This window comes from Juglans microcarpa x Juglans regia, chromosome 6D (genome assembly GCF_004785595.1).
Source record: "Juglans microcarpa x Juglans regia isolate MS1-56 chromosome 6D, Jm3101_v1.0, whole genome shotgun sequence".
NCBI classification, from domain to species: domain Eukaryota; kingdom Viridiplantae; phylum Streptophyta; class Magnoliopsida; order Fagales; family Juglandaceae; genus Juglans; species Juglans microcarpa x Juglans regia.
The window spans coordinates 4,096,850-4,118,331 of NC_054604.1; the positions used below are offsets into that span (position 1 = coordinate 4,096,850).

At 36.8% G+C, this 21,482-nt stretch overlaps 1 protein-coding gene across 7 annotated transcripts; it reads right to left on the reverse strand.

Annotated features, from left to right (window-relative positions):
- Positions 1-282: 282 nt before the first annotated feature.
- LOC121234265 (pentatricopeptide repeat-containing protein At1g74750-like) lies at positions 283-6,183 on the reverse strand. 7 transcript variants are annotated; one of them, XM_041130141.1, is made up of 3 exons: positions 5,972-6,158; positions 3,780-3,900; positions 283-3,056 (listed from the first exon to the last, which is right to left on the reverse strand). In XM_041130141.1, exon 3 carries the CDS (start codon positions 3,054-3,056, stop codon positions 405-407), a length of 2,652 nt encoding a protein of 883 aa, XP_040986075.1. In that variant the 5' UTR covers positions 3,780-3,900; positions 5,972-6,158; the 3' UTR covers positions 283-404. The 7 variants fall into 7 exon arrangements, 6 of the variants coding, with proteins under 6 accessions (XP_040986075.1, XP_040986072.1, XP_040986074.1 ...); XM_041130138.1 differs by having other exon boundaries at positions 5,951-6,158; XM_041130140.1 differs by lacking the exon at positions 3,780-3,900.
- Between the last annotated feature and the right edge of the window lie 15,299 nt (positions 6,184-21,482).

The window sequence follows — 21,482 nt, forward strand, 5'->3', positions numbered from 1 at the left end:
AACATGTTTGCGCCTTAAATTTCATCACAAGAAATGAATGCAAGTAGTTTTGTGCTAAAGAAGATGACCATAAAAGTGAATGCAATGCAACTGGGTAAAGCCGAAAGGCCAGAGCAAATAGGTTGGTGAATAAATAAATATTACAGATCCATGTTATGACAGTGCATCAAGCAGCAATAAATAATGAGATTGTTGTCTGGCTCATCCAATCCATGTCAGGCAGAACACCATGTCATCTAGTTCTAACATATTGGAACCTCACAAAATTGACACATTCTCCACTGAAACTTAAAATAGCTACACACAGGAACAAGGTTAAATACATAGAAACATACTAATGCACGAGGCAGCTACAAAACTGTGCTCGAGCTATAATCAAAGATTAAACAAAATCATGACTTCAACTACAGTAGATGCATCCGCTCCACATAAGATTGGAGCAACCATCTATTAAGAGGCTCTCCGCAGCCTACGAAACACCCAGAGTTGCCATTTTCGGTGAAAAATGGGAAGCTAAATATATTCAATAATTCCTGCACGGCCTGCCTCACCAAAGATGATCCTGTCACCCTGCTCCGCCGACCCCATCCAGTTACAATATCAATTCGGCTGGGAGCTATCCCTGAAATTAGCATCTGTCGGCGAAACCAAGCAAGCGTCCTTGACAGTGCTGTCACGGCAGTACCATCCGACATAACATGCAGGTTAATAAGCCAATAACTGGAGCTTTTCTCTTTGACAGCATCTGGGTACACATTCTTTTGTGCAGCCACCTCCCAAACTGAACCTGCCTCCTCCTTGAGCCCTGACTTGTGAAGAAAATCTACCACTGCATCCACAAGTCCCCTCTTGCTCTCCCTATCCTCAGAATGCATCAAGTCCAAGAACCTGCTTACATGATCCCGCACATTTTGACCATCAGGTCCTGCTGCTGGCATGGACAGTAGAAATGTATGTGCAGGGTGGCCTGTGATGGTCATGAGATCGCAACAAAACCCCATGTCATATGATGATTGTGCTTCTGTACAACAACTGAGGAGCAAGGTATAAGTTTGCAGAGAAGGGTTTAGACCCAAACCCACCATGTTTTGTAGCAAGTGATATGCATCTGACAGTAGGTGCACCCTAAGGAAAGCACTGAGCAGGGAATTGCAAGTTGGCACGTTAGGCCGCAAACCTGCATAGAGCATTGTTTGATACCACTCCCGAGCCTTTTCAACATTACCAGCCTTTCCCCACAAGTCTACTAGAAGACCATAAACAGGTTCATCTGGGACCCAGTTTTTCCGTTTCATCTCTCCAAACACTGCTTCAGCTTCCTCAAGGTACCCACAATGGCCAAGAACTTCCATCACTATGCTATACGTCACTTTATCAGGTTCAAATCCTGCATTCTGCATGTCGCGATAAAGCTTCAAGGCAGTCTCATAGTTCCTTGCCTTGGCTTGCAAAGCAATCATGATATTGTAGGTGACTAAATTAGGAATGCAACCCTGACCTCTCATCTCACAGAATAGCTTGTGGGCAGCAGTCAAATTCCCAGCTTTCCCAAGGCAGTTGATGATAACGCTGTAAGTGAATGTGTCAGGAGAAAGGCCAGCCTCTTGCATTCTTTCGTACATACACATGGCAACATCAAGAAATCCAGCTTTTGCATGGATGTCAATAAGTGTGCAGTAGGTGACACGGTCAGGTTCACATCCTTCCTCCTGCATTTGATTGAAGACATTGAGCGCCTCCTTCAAGTAGTTTGCACGACCATAACTGTGAATCATACGGTTATATGTCACAACATTAGGCTGGCAGCCATCCTTCACCATCTGATCAAGTAATTTGTTTATTGTGCCAAACTGCCGGGCACGACCAAGGATGCCAACCATAGTGGTGTAAGTGTGCCCGTCATGCTTGAACCCAGGTTGCCGTTTCAACCAATAGAAGAAGCCAAGAGCAACTGAGTGGTCCTGAAGTTGCTTGAGAATCTGGTTTGCCTGAAATGCATCCATTGAACATCTGATATTTCCAAGAGCCTTTTCTGCTGCAGGGCCCCACTTCAGTTGTTGCAGTATTTGATAAACACTATCCACAGTATATCCAGTATTTGCAACCTGCCGCTTGATTGGAGCAATTCCAGTCGTCATTGTCAGATTACTGGGGGCTTTGTGAAAACCTCTACCCTGTTTGTTGAAACCTCTACTGTTAGAACCCAAAATCTCTGCATCTGAAGTCTGCATGTTGGAGTTAATATTTGATGTGAAGCGATTCGAATGAAATCTTGGTCTCTGTGGTACAGTCTTCTTCTCACGAGTATCCGTAGATATACTGTGAGTTGCCACCGAATTCCCAGTTTCAGTGTAAGGAACATGTTTAATATTTTTAACCAAATTTGATCTATCAACTTTATCCCTTGCAGCATGCTCGTTTGTCGTATGGCTTGACCCATCTGCTATCTGCACAACAGATGATTTCGGATGAACACTGGAAAAGTTCTCTCTTTTGATGCGTCTCACATTTGATGGTTTGATGCTGGAAAGAGGCCTAGTGGGATCAACCATACAGTTCATTGGTGTGTTTAGTATTCCATCCCCACCTGATAGAGGAATCTTATAATTTACAATATCGGACAGAAAATTTACTGCTGCAATACCAGCCTTGACAAGCTGATCGGCAACCAGGGGAGATGACTGTACCACATCCTTCTGAGCAGCATCAATGCCACTAGCATAACTTACACAATCGGATCTCCGCAACGAACTTGGGGCAGAAACAACCTGTTTTAGAGGACTCTGGTGGCCAACGTTCTCAGCCTTCTGAGAGCCTAGCACTTTAACTGACTTCTCTGAAACCAACGTTCCTACCCTTCCTGAAGATGTGGATACTAAGGTGGATGGCTTTTGTGCAAGTAGAACTTCATTTCTTTTATGCTGTCTTCTTGAAATACAAGTTTCATCTTCGCAGCAAGTGCATGAACTTCCATCTGCGGCACCACATCGTGACCCATTAAGGAAAAAGGACCTAGCACTACTGGAAAGACTACCGATCTGTTTTGCTCTTAACATCTGCAGATATTGTAGCACCTTCGCAATAAGGTTTCAAGGATCACAAATAAGTTAAAAGCATAGACATTAAAGTATTAAAACATACCAATCTCATCATTGCAAGAAAGAAAATGCATATTTCTTTCTTATAGTAGCATTAGGATCATATTTTTTTTCTTATAGTAGCATTACTATATAAGGACATTCTGCCGATGCTTATATCCAGGAAAGTGTTTGTCAATCTATCCAAATACATCAAGAACATGATTTCCTGCTCTTGTTTGCAATAAAGTAGGGGTGTAAAAATATTGGACTGGACCTAGAAAACCGAGTGGACCTGCGGTCTGGCCACTAGATCATTTTTTAAATAATTTTTATATAATATATTATACATTTTGTGACTTTTTTATGTAGTAATGTAAATCGTAACCAAAAAATTATGTAAATTTTTTCGTAACCTAAGTATCTATACTTAGTTATTACCGTGTAATATGTTAAGATAGGCTATTAACTATTAACTAAAATGTTATATGTGAATGTCTGTTATTGAACATTGATAATACACATACTATTAACATTATTAATTTATTACAATTAATTAGTAAAGTATAAACTTCGTTAGACAACTTAAACTTAGTTAGACAACTTAGACTAAATCACCCAATTACTTTTTTTTATCATTTCATACATTTTTTTCATCAAAAACTTAAAACAAAAAAACAAAAGAAAAAAAGTGGCCAGGACCGAAACAGCCCGATAAGACCGGCCTGACCGAGCCAAAGTGGTCCGGTCCGGTCTTCAAGCCTTAACGGTTGGTCCGATCCAAAACCTCCATCCAAGACCAACCAGACCAGACCGATTACACCTACAATAAAACACTATATGAGATTACAAAAATATGTTAAAAATCTGTAAATTAAAAGGAAAGAACAAGAATTCATATATAACAAAGAAACATCTCATATATCGATCCACATACTACTTAACATGCAATTATATGTAAGTTTAGTTTATAACAAGCCCTTCAGTGGGTTTTTGTCCATTTCATCAAACCTAGAATGTTGAAAGCAGTGTATACAAGTAAAGGGATGAACTAAATACAAGTGAACCAAGGGTGTTAGGTTCTTCCCTATATAGCCATGATGGTGTTATCATACAAGCTGCAGGGGAAAACAAAGGTTGGGCAAAGCATATGGAAGAACATCCAAAACCACATTGATTGGTGAAAACTAAGGGAAAAAAATAATTAAACCATCAATTATTCCTTGATGGAAATTTCTTTCCAAGCAAATGTTGAACTGACAGACCAGACCTTGTGATTTTCCAAAGAGACGTGAAATTATGCACACTATCTTAATCACACAAGTCACCAATTCAAAGATGTGTTTTCGAACAATTTTTATCGGAGTTGTGTTTTCAGACGTTAAAAACTACATGGTGAGTATAGACAATCCTGCCCCCACACCCCCCCCCCCTCTCTCTCTCTCTCTCTCTCTCTCTCTCTCAACAAGAGATGACCTCTTAAAGTAATCACCGTCCACAATCAGCTCAGATGCTGCTCTTCCTGGCAAGAACTTGTTAGAAAAGAGTACTGAGATTTCTGTCACAACATGACTCCCAGTAACTGGGTACCCTCTACTGATAAAAGAAAAAAAAAAAAACCGTGCGCCCTTATTGTGGCTTGATATAAAAATAAAGTGTTAAAGCCCATAATGCATCCTCCACACATGCTAACGGATTTCCTTTATATTCTGCTTCATTGTCTTTGTTACACAATATGAGGCAAAGAATTCAGACAATACCATACCTAAACACCACAACTTACCACTAACACACGAATTTCCCTATACTTGTATGAATGCGATTCCACATCATTAGCATTTTCACTTGAACTGACACCTCAAGTGGTCCTGAAACCTCAAATAACTTGATGTCTTATCTTTGAGGGGCAAATTTGTGTTAAAAGCACATATTTTGTTGAATTTCTCACTGGGAGAATTCAAAACTGATATCCTTCAACAAGATACAAAACGCATATGAAACTAGTAACTTATATTGATTAGTTAACTAGTACCATAATCGATTTAATTTGACATTATTCCACAGATGTCCTATAATATCATCCAGCACACTTTCAAAATTTGCTTCTAGCTAGCACCAAATGCAATTAGTTATTTCTTGTTGTAAGCATGAAATGAAGTCAGAGATGGTTTTTTATAATGGTGACGGAGTCTCTAGTGGTACGCAAAACAGAGACACAATATTTTTCCTCAAATAATAAATTTTAAAGCAACAAACAAGAAAATGTCAGCCCAAGGTGAACCCGATGTTAATAAAAATCAATCCACCCACTTCAAATTGTAAATTTTGTCACTTCGATTTCGCTTTTAAACAACTTATACATGTTGTTTAAAACTATCCGCTAAACCAACATAGTCCCACGGCCATCAAAACCTGAAAGAACAAAATGTTGAAATGGATCACTGTCGGTAGATTTTAGATGTTCTTTTCCTTGCTCCTAATAGAAAAGAAAAGGGCACTCCCAATTGCTGATAAAGCCATAATCATTACCATAAGAAAAAGAAAAGGAAAAATAAACTTAAACCATCTAAATCCCTTCATTTTACTGTCAGGGTTCCTTTAATTTACACATATAGAACAACATAATAACACAACTTCACCTCTTAAATACAAGTTCTTACACCTGTTATAACAAAGACCAGACTCAAAAGAACAACCTTTTTACCAAATCTAAAAATTGTCCAACAAACTCATCTATCTCAATCACCAGAGATGTAAAATAAAAACAACCCCCTCTTCAACTAGCAAAACAAATGGTTCCCATAAAACATCTACAGCTCATAACCAGCAAAACAACACTAAAAATACTCATAGACGGATAAAGGGAGAGGTACCTGAAATGGTGAATGACTTACAGGGTCTGTCTATGGAGGTAGAGATATAGAGGTAGAGAGATAGATGTAGAGAGAGATAGAGGTGGCGGCTCGCCTCTCTGCCGTCAACCCTGTGTTTTTTCCAAGCAAGTCGGGGAGAGAGAAGAGGAGAGAGAGGCTGTGAGGTGAGCCCTGATATCACACGCACGGCTTTTATTTTGTTTTTTCATTTTTTGAGTAATTTTTTTGTCCGTGTTGTGGGATGATAGTGTAGAAGAACTCGTGGTATGACATTCATGATTTCATGGCTTTCACACGTGACGGGCGGAGACTTCTACTGCCAGTGCTTTCTCTTTTTCTTTTTTTTTTCTCTTTATGGAAATTAATAAATATTTTTGGTCAATTCTCAAACAATCACAATGGGTAATCTTTCAAAAAAAAAAAAAAATTGACAATGGTTAACCCATTTCGCAAAAAAATTGAAAATTCGATAATAACGGTTTATAAGTTTTCCTATAAAGCATACATTATTAATCCATTTAATAATGTTTCCTATGGTAATTATTTTTTATTTGGATAAGCACTATTTATCTATGATAACAAAAAATTATTAATTTTTCTTTTTTTTTCTCTATATATCTCACCATCACACTACTTTTTAAAATAAGTAATTAAATAATAATAATAATATTTAAATAATATAAAAAATAATAGATTAGCTGATGTAGAGTATATTTAAAGTAAGAGAAATGTTATATACCATACTCTCATCTTATTTTTATTTTACTATGTAAAACGTGACATATTTATCATCATTAGATAATATTCTCTATTTACCCATACCAAGTAATTATTTTGTACAAACTTGTTAAAGATTTGGAACGAATTTGATACTTGTATTAAATATCCACTAATTTAATTATTGAATAAAATTACAAAAAAAAATTGGTTTTGTTTTCCTTTTAATTTCATGAAATTATCTTGAATCTACACCATACTAAAATAAATGTGAAATGTCGATTTTATTGATATTCTATTATATATTAGAAAATGTTTTAATTTTATACAATGAAAAATATCCAAAAACACTGAAAATATTGCATGTCCATTATGTGTGGTTAGGAAAATCATGAGGAATCAATCCAACGGTTATGGTAACGCAACTGTCACTGACAAAAATGATGCGGACGTGGACGAAGGAGCACCTCTCATGCGACATTTGGTGGTCAAATGTTGCTTCTTGCCCAAGCAAATATCTCTGTCGTTGGGTTTCACTGTCACGTGATCCTATCATATCGTTAAATGTATAATTCCGTAGAGAGAAGCTTGTATGCCTCCAAACTTGACCGCTACAGTATACTGTTTTGACAAAATTTTTTTTTTTTTTTTTTACTTAGTAAATAAGGAAGTGATTTTAAGTATATTAATATTTTTTTTATTTTTTAAAAATATTTAAATATATTAAAAAAATATAAAAAATAACTAGTGATACAAACGCTACTCAGGCGGCTTAGTAGCACCGCTCAATCCTGTAATTATCGATGCTAGATTTTGTTTTTTCTTTTTTTAAGTAACTCATTTCATTAGACTGAATCAGGTATAGATTGTTTAAACATTGAGTAGTTTCCTCCAATTCCACATTGCACTCTGATATACAGTGCATATTTTTCCAACTTATGAGCTACTACATTGGCTTCTCTAAAAACATGTCTAACAACACAAGTATCAAAACACTTGACCCTATCTCTAATGTTTGAGATGATCAAACCATAGCAACTGTCATCTTCTTTTTGTGTTTGAACATCCATGATTAATTTTTTGGAATCACCTTCTAGAATTACTCTTCTCATGCCGAGTGTCATTCCAAATTTTGTTGTTGTTAGAGCTCATACAGCCTCATGATTAGGTGGTGGAGGTGAAACACGTCCATAACACTTAACGTGTTTCAATGAAGTTTTGTATGTGAAGTTTTGGATCTCTCACTAGCCTAATATTTAAAGGTTAAAACAGTTGAGGGATCTCTCGTTAACACATTCTCACCAAAAGGCGACGTGGTCGAGGGATTTCCCATTAACCTAATACTTAAAGCTTAAAATGGTCGATAGATCTCTCGTTAACACATTCTCACCGAAAGGCGATATGGTCAAGGGATCTGCCACTAGCCTAACACTTAAGGTATGAACAGCTTCTCCTAGTACTTAAAGTATGAACAACATCATGTCTATATCTATGCGTAGATTACCAAGAGACAACAAAGAGTGCTTATTATTTGATAAACAAAGTTCAAAAGAGAACAAGGCATCAACGATGATGATCGCAAATTATCATTAATAATAACATAAAGTCTTGTCACATACAAAACTTCACAAAAGTTAAACAAATCCCTCACGGGTACAAAACTTTCAAAATAGACAAAGTCTTATGAAAGGTGAGGAATAGCATCTGGCATTTCAGTCCGACCTAAGGAATCACAAAGATGCAAAGCAACCTCACTAGCACGAATAGACCTCCAATCCAAAGTTTGCAGATTCGTCTCTGGGTTGGCAAGAAGAAGCTCTCGGAGTTGTTTCACACCAAGCTTGAAACCAATACCCCAGGCTCGCGCCCGAACTTTGGGAGCGGCGGCCAGTTGGGGAAGAACCCGGTTGAGCTCTTGCTGCAATTCCTCCAAGGCGTGAGTTAGCTCGGATACTTTTTTCTCAAAAATAGAGATTTTCTTTTTGGCAGAATCAACAACCGAGCTGAGTTGAAGATACTCGTTATCGCTATTTTTGAAATTTTTCTTCACCTCAGTCAAAGCCTTTTCAGCCTCTGCTTTCACGCCCTTAACCACACCTAAGTTTATAAGTAGCTCTCCTCGCTCGTCCTTTAGGGAAGTTAGGCGAGAGGCATAGTCAGACTTGGCCATCATTGCCTCTTCAAGCTCTGTCTTTATTCGGTCATGGCTTGCAACTAGATCATCTCTCTCTTTTAGAGCAAGCTCTGCTCGAGTAGCCAACTCATCCCTCTTTTTGAAGGCTTCCACTTGGGTGGCCAAATCGTCCCTTTCCCGCACGGCCACTTCTACTTGATGAAGGCAACTAGCCAAATCATCATTCTCTTTGTTGAAGGCTTCCACTTGGGCAACCAACTCATCCTTGTCCTGCGCAACCATTTTAGCCTGGCGGAGACGAGTAGCAAGATCATCTCGCTCCTGCTCAATTTTTTTTCATTTGGCTTAGCTAGGTAGTAAGATCATCTTGCTCTTTCACGAGTATAGCCACTTCTTGGCGGTAGTAGTCGGCGTCCACAGCAGAGCTCGCCAACTCTCCCCAAAGTGACTCAACCTAGACACGGAGAGCGACCAATTCATGGTTAGCCGTGTGGGTACGGGCTTCCAGCAAGGCAAGGTGATTGACACCATAAATGAAAAAAAAAATAAAAAGAAGAAGAAGAAGAAGAAAAGAATGTTATCTTTTCAAAAAAAAACCACAACAACGAGGAAAGCACGTAGAAAAGGGGAAGTGGATACAAGATGATTATCGGGGTAAAAATACTCCGAAGATGTTGAATGACGGCGTTGAAAGCCTCTTCACGAAGAGCATGTGAGGAAGGCAAGGAACCCGACAAATGAGGGCTAGGAGGTACCATTGGGTTAGAAGCCTGAACAGGAGTAGTAGCGAAAAGTCCCCGAGGAGAAACTTCGTCAGCCTGGCCAGGCGTTGCAAGTACATCAACATATGGGCCCGAATACACTTCAGCCTCATCTCAGTGAGATAGTCCCCGAGTAACTTGAAAATCTTCCTCAGGAACAATTAGGGGTGGCTCGCCTTCCCCTAGGAGAAACACTAAATGAGGGAGAAGGGATCGAAACATTACTCCCACTGGAGAGAGAAAGGGCCGGGGAAATAAAAGGTAAATCAAGAGTAGCCCCACCAGATATCGTCGAAGCAAGTGGCGAGCCAGAACCTGCTGCCGCTTCCTCAACATATTCTTAAACATTTTTCTCCTCAACATTTTCCACCTGAGGAGGTTCGACAGGAACATCAAGGGACAGAGCAGAGGAAGGCAGGGACAAAGGCAATACATGCAAAGAAGCCTCGAAAGATTGGAACTTCTTTTGAGTAGATGGAGGCACCAACAAGTCAGGATTCAGAAGGACCATATCATCCCCTCCCGGAGGATTATCATCGCCTTTCTTTGTAGAAACATCTCCCGATGTGCTTAACGGCTGTACAGCGGCCGTAGTTGCAGCTTTCACCGTAATAATGGTCTCAAGATCCTCGTCGGTCAGATACATCACATCATCCAAGGAAAGAGTTGATGGCGCCACAAGATAGATAGTTTGCTTAATTTATCCTGAGGTGCCACCTTCGTGCTCCCACTTGCCTAGGAAGTCTTTCCACCATGTTTAGACTGAGGGGAGGCCAATTTAATGTCACCTTTGCTTGCCTTTGGCATCGATTCAGTTTGTTTCTCCCGAAGAGGAGCTAACTTACTACCTCCACTCGGCGCAAAGGGGAGTAAGGAGTCACGCTTCGAAGAGATGGACTCATCAGAATGAGGTGAGACACAAGCCATTTTGAGTTTTCTCTTCTTTGATCCATCGCCACCAGGGCGCTTCTTTTTCCTCAAGTCACCCACTGGTGGGGGGCACCCAAAAACTCACGTCCTAATATATGGGCTCGACTGGAAACCATTAGGAACTTCTCAATATTGTCGAGGGTCAAAAGCACATCCGAAAAGCATAAGTTGGGGTGAGCCTAAGCCCAGGAATCAGCCAACCTCACATGACCCTCCTCACGAGGGGAAAGAATAACCTCAAAGTCATCCCCATCGGGAGCAGGAGACCAACACACCTTAACAGGAAACTCCCGAATAAGAGCTTCATTGGCGAGAAATTCCCAACCCTCCCCAGTAAGTAGAAAAAAATTATTAGTCAAATCTTTCACATGCGAATACTAATGCTCCAACTTAACCAATGCCCTTTTGGTCCTAAAACTACAAAGATTCCCATCCAAATGCCTAAACCCATGTAGGGAGAAAAACTCACGAGCTATTAAATCTGGATATTGATCACCCACGGGTTCCAAGACCTTTCGCCACAAAATGCAGCAAGACATCAAAATTCTCCAAGCGTTTTGCACTAATTGAGCCAGGGCAAACCCTAGGACGTCTAACACATCACGGACTAGTTGTACGAAGGGCAACCGAAGCCTCATGGTAAACACAGTAAAGTAGAAGGCAATAGAAACATCCATACCTTTGGCATCGACAGCTTTCTGGTTTGGAGTAGGGGCCCTCAAATTGACAGAGTCGGTAATATTGAAGTTGTTTTGCGCATTCTCTAGTTTGTGGGAGTAATGGTTGAAGACTAATGAGGGCCCGTAAATATGGATGCAGGAGGAGCAACGACAATCCAAGGAGAGGAGTTGCCGGGTGGTGAAGTTTCAGAGGTAAAAACCATGCCCTTACCTTTAGAAGATGATGAAGCCATGGAAAAAAAAAAAAAGAGAATAAGAACTCGAAAAGAGAGCAAGAACTTGAAAGGAGAACATGAACTCAGAAAGAAAGCGAGAAATGCAAAAGAGGCAGAAGTTCAAAGAGGAGGGAAAATGAATAGCAAAGGGGCATTAAATAGGAATGTACAAGAGATGACGGTTGACGTGCCCGAGAAATAAAGGTGAAATGATGCTCTGACACGCCTCAAAAACTGAAACAACGCTTAGATTCAAGTCTCATCGCACCAGATGTAATGAGACTTCGCGGGGTAACTGGAAAGGACATTCCTCTCGCCCATACAGTACAGGCCTGGGCCTTCAACTACTCATGAGTTGAGTCCCAATACCGAAGGGGCCCATTAAAGCTGAGAAGGACCCAACCCACTTCCCATTGCCGACTAAGTAACCATCCAACAGCAATAAAGGAAGGGCAGTTATTACAACAATTCATTAGAGCAAGAACCTTCATCCCTAAGTTTGAATTTTAATAATAGATATGTCTATTTTCACTTAAACAACAGAATGATTCAGAATCTCTATATAAGAGGAGAGCCCAGGTACGTAAAATGGATCAAATTTATTGATATTATTATTATTATCTTCAGTTACTGACTTAGGCATCGGAGGCGTTCCCTCGAACCACTAAGCCCTCTATTCTTTGGTTGCAATCGATCGTGAGGTGGTGGTGATGAAACACGTTCATAACACATAGGTTGGTTCTTCCTCATAGTTGTTAAGAAGTTTCCTTCCTCATCTATGATTGCAATCCCACTACCAATTTTGTTGTTTTTGTTATCAACTGCTACATCCCAGTTTATCTTACAGAAATTAGGAGGGGGAAGATCTCAATTTGCAAATCTTTGTGTACTGCTTCGACTGTTAGTATTGGATGTAGTTTGTATCCCTTCCATATCTTGTTGCATATTTTGTACTCTCTGTAAGACTGTCTTAGGATCAATGAGAATGTTGATAAAAACATGTTGGTTCCTTCTCTACCATATGTTCCACAAAATCAGAGTTAATTCTTCCATTCCCTTTTTCTCAAGCTTGTTGAACATATATGTCATTAAATTCTTCAAACTTTGACATGATGCCTTGCTCTTCTAAATTTGTTTGGAGTTTTTTTCCAAAATGTCATTTGCGGCAATGCACTCCCATAAACTGTGTTATGTGGTTTCTGGTTCACTTAAGGACGAGGGACAAGTATAATCAATCAATATCTTCATTTTGCATAGATTTACCTTGGTAGGTAGGATATTAAGGCATTCTCCCCACATAAAAATTTTTGTAGCTGGAGGGATGTGTAGGTTCCATATACAAGTTCAGTCCTAATTTTTTTGTGGACTTTTAGAACTTTGCCCTTTTTTCTTTCTTGTAATTCACCTTGTAGACAGTATGCACTTTTGACATTGAAAATCCCATTTCATATGCCTTTACAGATCAGTTTATCAGGTCTGTCACTCTGAGTAAGAGGTATCTTCCTTATAATTTCTGCTTCTTCTAGTGAGAAAATAACATTGATCAAGTTCAGGTTCCACTCCTTTGTGTCTTGGTTAATGAGATCCTCAACCATAGTTTCTGAAAACAATGGATTAAGACCACTTTGTGGTTTGAAAGAGGTGGGATTTGGCAACCATTTATCCATCCAGATTCTGACTGATTTGCCATTTCCTATCGTCCAGATTGTTCCTTCTTAAAGTAAAGATCTAGCTGCTAACAAGCTCCTCCAAATATAAGATAGATTATAACCCAGTTTGGCATTCATAAAATCAGAATTAGGAAAATACTTTAAATGTAGTATATGTGCAACTATAGAGTTGAGAAATTGCAATAACTTCCACCCTTGTTTTGCTAACAAAGTCATATTAAAATTTTCAAAATCTCTGAACCTTAAGCCCCCTTTAGTTTTTTATTCCCCCATTTCCTTCCAATTAATCCAGCTGAGTTTCCTCTCTTGATTGATTTGTCCTCACCAGTATCCTTTCATCAACTTGGTAAGTTCCTTCAATAATCTTTTGGAAATCTTGAAAACTGCCATTGAATAGATAGGAATAGCTTGAATGACTATTTTGAGGAAAATTTCTTTGCCTGCTCTCGAGAGGAACTTGTATTTCCAGTTATTCATTTTACTTTCACTTTATCAATCACATTTTGAAATGAATGCATTTTGGATTTGTCTATCACTGGAGATAAACCCATATAATTCTCATAAGAATTAGTAGTTCTAATACTTGTTATGTCTAGAATGGATCCTTTGTGTCATTACTTGTGTTTTTGCTGAAGAAAATGGATGACTTCTCTTTGTTCATTCTTTGTCCTGAGGCCATTTCATATTGCTCAATGATTGATTTCAATCTGGTCCATTCTATGGGGGAAGCTTTACAAAATAGAAAGTTGTCATCTGCAAAAAGTAAATGATTTATTGTAAGCTTCCTCCTTCTCATAGGAAATCTTGAAAAGATTTTCATCATCTCTGAATTGTTGAGAATAAAAGTGAGAGCTTCTAAACACATAATAAAAAGATAGGGTGATAGGGGATCACCTTGTCTTATGCCCCTCGATGGTTTAAAAACAGGTTGTAGAGTTCCATTTCTTAAAATGGAGTAAGACACAATTTTTATGCAATTGAGAATAAGTTGTATCCAACTACTTGCAAAACCCATATTCTTCATTACAACTTCTATAAAGTTTCATTCTAGTTTGTCATATGCCTTACTCATGTCCATTTTCATAGTCATGTATCCCTTTGCACATTTCAATCTGTTCTGCATAGAATGTAGGATCTCGAAAGCTGCTATGACATTGTCTACAATGTATCTCCCATGCACAAAAGCACTTTGATTTTCTGAGATTATGTTTGGCAGAATATTCCTTAATCTGTTGGCTATCACTTTTGACATTATCTTGTATATCACATTACATAAACTAATTTGCCTATAATTAGACACTTGACTTGGATTTTTCTTCTTTGGTATGAGAACCAAATAAGTGTCATTGATTGATCTCTCCTAATAATTAGTGTTTAAGGCCCTAGATACAGCTCCACAGACCCCATTACCCACAGTTTGCCAATGTTGTTGGTAAAACCCAGCTGAAAACCCATTTGGTCCTGGAGATCCCATTGGTTTCATGCTAAAAATTGCCTCTGTTACCTCATTGAAAGTGAACTCTTTCAGCAATTTATGATTCATTTGCTTAGTTATTTTCTTTTGCATAGGTTTCAAACTCTCACTAGGATCAGAGGTTGTGAAAAAATTGTTAAAATAAGTCTAAAAAACCTGCTTGATACCTTGAGAAGATGTTTGAATTTGTCCACCTTCATCATTAATACTCCTGATTTGATTTGTTTTCCTTCTTTGGGAAGCACATTTGTGAAAATAGCTTGTGTTTCTGTCCCCATATTGCAACCAGTTTTCTTTAGTTCTTTGCTGCTACTTAGAATTTTCTTCCTCCAGAATCTGAGACACTTGTTGCTTAATATGGTAAATTTCTTATATATCCTCATCATTATTGCTTTGTTGCAAAAGAAGCAGCCTTGCCTTCTTTGCTTCCATAAGACCTTTTGTAGCTTGCTGTTGAGATCTGTTCCAACTAATGAGTTTGTTCCTATAATTGTGCTAGTTATTTGTGACTACCTCTAGTGAACTATCATTTATGGTGTCTTGAATTCATTCATTAAAAACAAGCTTTTGACAATCTGTTTATTTTCCCCAATTATACTCATATCTGAACAATCTTCCATTTCTTTTTTCTTCTATAAACTGTGTATTGCAATAGACATAGAGGATGTTATGATCTAAAGTACAAACAACAGTGTTGTGGACTTGAATGTCTTGACACAAATTACTGAACTGATGATTTGCCATCACTCAGTCCAATCTCTCGTTAGTAAACTCAGTACCCTGTCTATTGTTAAACCAAGTATACTTAGGTCCTTTATAACCCATGTCCAAATGCTCACAATCTTGTAAAGCTTGATCAAAAGACTTCATCTGAGCATATGGTCTCAAAGCCCCTCCAAACTTCTCATGTTGGTATAGTATTTCATTAAAGTCACCTATACAAAGCCAATGTTTATTATCCACTGGTTTCAAAAGCTTTTGCAGTTGCCAACTCCCCTTTCTAAAAGTTGTACAAGGATTTCCATAGAACCCAATGATTAGCCACTTCTTCCCACTGTCTTGAACTGTAATATTTTCAGATATATGGTTTCTAGTGTAGGAATCCAATTCAATTTGATCATCAGAGTTCCATATCATAGCAATTCCACCACTAAAACCTTTACTATCTACAATAAAGCTTTTGTCATACCCCAATTTATTTCTACTCTTTCCATTTTCTCCTTTCATTTGGTTTCCATAAAAAAAGACTTCATTTGAGTGCTTGCCTCACCAAAAGATGAAGTTCATGAACTAATCGAGGGTTCCCAAGCCCTCTATAGTTCCAGCTCATACACTTCATTTTTGTGGGTGGTGCTGCTCAGCAGCCACCACTTTTTGTTCCTGAGTTAAACTCTTTGTAGGATTGAGTGTATTTTTGTGTTTCTTAAGAGGACCATGTTGAACCACCTGCATCACTTCTGTTATGTCCCTTTTCTTTAGGTCATTTTTATGTTGTGTAGTATCCATAGGATCCATGTCAATTACCCTGCTCATGTGTGATTGCCTAGCTCTTTTTTTCCAACCTATCTTCTTAAGCACTGGTTCTTCTGATACTGTAACTAATTTGCTTCGTTGAACTAATCGGTTTTCATTCTTTGGACATGTAATACTAGTCTTTGTGTCTTCCCTCAATGAGTTACTGGTCTCACCTTCCCGACCTGCCTTGTGCAGTTAATTGAAGGTGATCTTTTGATTCCTGTACAACTTGATCTTTATCAATGTGTAAAAGAGCTTCCCTGATACTATATACCTTTTCTGTTATGTCTTTGCCACTTTTAATCATCTGAACATCAGTATTAAGCCCACCAATATTTTGCTCCTCTTTTGGTCCAACTTGCAACTTTGATTGAACTTACTTCATTCCTCTTAGTCCCAACCTTTTTTCTCCCTCCCCATTAAAGTTGCTATTAGAGGCCCTCAACCATTGACCATATTGGGTTGTACCCTTACCTGTAAGATTTTTTCTACTTTTTTCTATAGCACAGTTTCTGTCAACATGTTTCATAGCACCACACAGGAAACAAAACAATGGTAATCTCTCATATTTACATTCTATCCACCTTAGTTTTCCTTCAACTCTAATCATTTTACCTATAGAAAGAGGTTTTGAGATGTCCAACTTTACTCTAACCCTTAGGTATTTTCCCCATCCCACTCTTTCTTCATCAACATCCACTATCATCACCTCTCCAATTGAGTTCCTGATTCTTCCCCTTCATAAGTCATAGCAGCAAAAGACAACCCAGAAGTTGAATCCAAAAGGTTTATGAATTAAAATTCATTTCATTAAGGGAGGTGTTACTGTCGAATTCTTGAATACAGATTAGGTGTCTATCAAAAGTCTATGGTCTTCCATTTAGTATCTTCCATATCTATGACTCTCTGGAATTCCATTATGAATTTATTGTTCCCTACCTCTTTGAAGCTTATCCATCCTTCTAGATTCTAAATTTATGCTTCCTTGTTAATGTTTTTGTCCAAGAGAACTAGCATAACTAAGCAATTTTGACCTCGAGCATCTGCTCTTTTTGTTTCTTCCTCTGTCAAACTCTCCACTTCTTGTTTTGTGTCTATCAACTTTAATCTTGCCCACATGATTTCTAGTTTATTTGCCATCTTATTATGCTTTAGAGTATTCTAACTTTATCTCAAAGTGCCCTAACCCATTGCCTTACCTTTCATAGAGAAAAAAAGGACGATGCCTCACCCTTCTAAAGAAGGAAAGGACTCTCATCGGTGCTAGATTTTGTTGCTCATGTTTCAGCTGAGACATATTATTTGCATATGGTTTTACATTGATATTATCTCAAATCAGTTTTATATTTTCGTGTGTTTTTTTCTCAGTAAGCTTTTTATTGATAATATTAACTGATATAATATTTTATGTTTTATATTTGAGAAATGCTAACGGTACTTTAAAAAAATGTATAAAATAACTTAATTCTATACATATCAGCTATTGATATGTTAAAAATTATAAAATTCCAAAATAAAACTTATAAAAAGGTAACGCTATATAGTATATACAATCCTTGTATGTGAAGTTTCTGCGCACTTTGAAAAAAGTGGAGGTTACTATTAAAAAAATAATTTTTTATATGAATTCTAAATTTGTCCATTTTATTCAAAAAAAATAAGCAATAGCTGCCTACTCCAATACAACAAATATCATTTCTCACCTTTAAAATTGGCTTCGGAACCGATGAATTATTCCTTACGTAGCAATTTGCATACAATCTGCTTGGCAATTTGCATACAATCTGCCAAGCAATTTGCATACAATCTGCCAAGTAGATTGTAATTCCATGATTGGGAATTGTGATTGTATGTATTTAATTGGATGAAGGTCACACAGGTGTGGAAAAAAAAAATCCAAAAACCTATTAATCCGACCAAATCGGTTGGATCGGTTCGAAATTGGTTCGATTCCAGTTTTTATGTTTTGAAAATTGATTTAAACTAAATCAGACTGTAATATATATATATATATTAATGTTTTATATTATATATTAAATATTTTTATTCTTTATTTTAAAAATGGACCTTAGGTTTGGTAGACATTGGTTCGGCTCAAGCCAACTTTATAGAACCTCTTACCTATTTTTTTTTTTTCAACAAGCAAACTTCCATTAGAAACGAAAATGATGATATATGAGAAATGGGTGAGGTTTCTCAACAAACGTCCCAGTATAATAACCACAATGCAAAAGTGGTGAAAAAAGAAAAAATAAAACGGATTTTTAGACCAATTTCTTGGTCCACATCTATGCCCTACAAAGAGGGCATTGTCTTAAAAGACAGTAGTTAGCAGCTCGCCAAGTCATGCGAACTATGGAACCACCGCTGATGGAGGTGGAACCTCCGCTGGAAGTTGTGAAAGTTATGGGTGCACTGCAGTTTGTTGTTTTGAGATATTTTTGAAGAGATTCGTAGTCTCTTTTCCAAGATCATCAGATATGAAAAGCGGTAACATAGTCGAAAGCATGGAATTGGAAGGACTGATCTGCAGCCAGTCATCTGTCTTTTCGCTCACCTGTGGTGGCGCATGGCAACCACGTGCCGGTGGTATGGATGCGAGGTCGGGCAGATCTGGAAGATCTTGGCGTGGGGAATCTACTTGTACGGAGCGTGTAACAGGCGGAGGCGTCGTGGTGCGGCGGCACGTGAAGAGATCTGACCAAAAAGTTGCGCGTGAGGGCCACGCGCTGAGCCTTTTGGCACGATTCCACTCCGTATCAGTAGATCGGCGATTGTAGAATGGCATGGTGGGGCGTGCGTTGACTGATGACGGCCGGAGTGCAATATATTTGACCAAAATTGAACCGGTGGAGGGGGGAAAAAATACTACAAGAAAGTGTATACACAGTATATACCTACATTGTGTATACACTTTCTTGGAGAAGGCACTTGAAAAGATGGAGTTTTCTAGAGAAAAGTGAGAGTTTCTTTCTCTAAGCAAGAGACCGGGGAGTTGAAGAGACTTGGTGGCCTTGCTTGATGCTTCTTATTGAACCTCTTACGTAACACTTCATAAGCAAGAAACAATTCTGCCATTTTTTAGTAAAAGAAAAAGGATAATACTATGGTTTTGCCTTTTTTGCGTTCATATATTTTATTTTTTATTTTTTAATAATTAAAGAAATAATTATTAATGAACTTATATATTTTTTTAATGTTTAAACATGTTTATAAAAATACTTGAAAGATAAAAAAAAAAAAAAGTATAATTGCATTAGTTATAACTTTGAGAGAACAAAATGGGCACGGAGTATAAGCAGAACCAAAGAAAAAGGATGCTATATTTTCATCTCGTACTTGAATTGACTTATTTGACTGATCATGCTATATTAGTCACACTAACTCGTTGCAATTTTGAATTGACTTGTCATGTAAATCACTTAAAATCCTTCACATCAACAAATATAACTCGAGAATGATAAAATACAGTAAGAAAGATCAACATTTCTCAATAAAAAAGACATTAGAATCTATACTTGTTCGACACGTGTATTTATCTCTATTTTTTGAGTTCAATATTCTCAAGTAAAATCGTTAATTGAAATTATTGAATTGTTATTACTAAGTAATTTCATAAGCATGACTAATTACGTTGAGTTTTGCTATACAATCAAAGTCATCTCCAAAATATAACTAAAAGTATATATTTTTTATAAATTCAAAAACATTCAAGCCATAACCTCACATTCGAATAGTTAAAATAATAATCTAATAATATTTTTTTAACAATAATATTTACAATTTTTTTTTCATATCTTGCAACTACACTAACTATATATTAATTAATAATTTAATTTTTACTTAAATTATTATTTCCTAACTAATTTTTTTCTCAACCTAATTTACAAAATCTACTTATTCTTGAAGACTGATATGTGAATCTAATATGTTAACCTAATATACAATACCAAGTATAATATAGAAGCATATCTTAATATATCCAAACAGTTATGAGCAGTTGAGTTTGATATTTCAGAATAAAATATTATTTTTAAAGATGAATAGTACATCTTCAAATATGAATAAACACTTAAAAATACTATAGCTCATATTTGAAGTCAATAGTAATTGACTACTCCAATATAAATTATTTCATCTCTATTTCTTCAAATTTTGAATATATCAATACTAGTGCTCTAAATGTAGAATTCTTTATAAAGGTGTAACTCATTTTATTCCACACAAAGAAATGTAGGAGCTTGTCCTTTTCTATATATATCTTTATGTTTTTATTTTTCTCTTTTCTCACATGCCTCTATTTTTTTTTTTTTTTTTTTTTTTTTCCTGCATGTCCATGCAGAATATGATCCCATCAACTACCCTTCAACCCTCAACTATCCATTTTGCATATGCAGATATGCACACTGGTTGGTGCAATCTGATCTTAACTTTAAACTAGAACTGGAATAGGGTTCAGTTGAAACGTGATAGGGTAGGTTACAAAGTTTGTAAGCAAAGTATCGGGTTAAGTGCAAACTTACAATCTGATTTGATTACACGTATTAGATGAGACGAGAAATTTATAAATGATAATTAGTTTTATAGGATTTTAAGAAATGAGAGATAAAAATTTAAATAAAAATATTATAAAATTAAATGTTGTTAAAATATATATTTTTAATATAATTTTTGTTTTGAGATTTAAAAAAATTGAATTATTTTTTGTGTTTTATTTGAAATTTTGAAAAAGTTATAATGATTAGATAACAAAGTTGAAAATTTAAAATTGAAAAGTGTTTGTGTTCTAATAGTGTTTAAATATTAAGATGAGATGAGATAAATTAAGATCATTTGTAAAACCAAACGGAGTAAATTGTCTTGCAGGTTTTTCCCATCACACAGAGCTGTCTCGTTTGTTTTCAGGAAACATCTTATCTCATTTTACCTCATCATTACAACTTTTCCAAATCTCCACACAAAATAAAATAAATAATTCAACTTTTTCAAATTCTAAAACAAAAATAATATTAAAAAATATATTCTAACAATATTTTATTTAACTTTTTAACTTTAATCTCAACTCATCTCATCTCTAAAAACAAACGGACGTCTTCCAAAATCTCGAATCCCTTTCAAGGTGGGCAAAACAATACAAAGTTTAGGTAAACATTAGAGTTAGATATCTTTAAATCTTTTAATTAGTTTTTTTGGAAATTAAGGGTCTCAAGCAAGAGATTTACATGAAATAAACTCTATAATATTTATTAAATATTTAATACTGTTCAGAATATATAATTTAAGGTCTATTTTAACTTCATGAACATATTTCTCATTTGAAATCTTTAAATTCAAGAAAAAATGTTGAAGGCATGTTTTTCTTAGCTTAAAAGAGATTACTTCCATGTGCAGGTTTCACACTTCTGGCTTAGGCAGCAATGATTAAGCACCCAAAAA

Bases quoted from the DNA above. Each gene is read 5' to 3' on its own strand.
- LOC121234265 (XM_041130140.1), bottom strand. From the start codon at position 3,056: ATGTTAAGAGCAAAACAGATCGGTAGTCTTTCCAGTAGTGCTAGGTCC.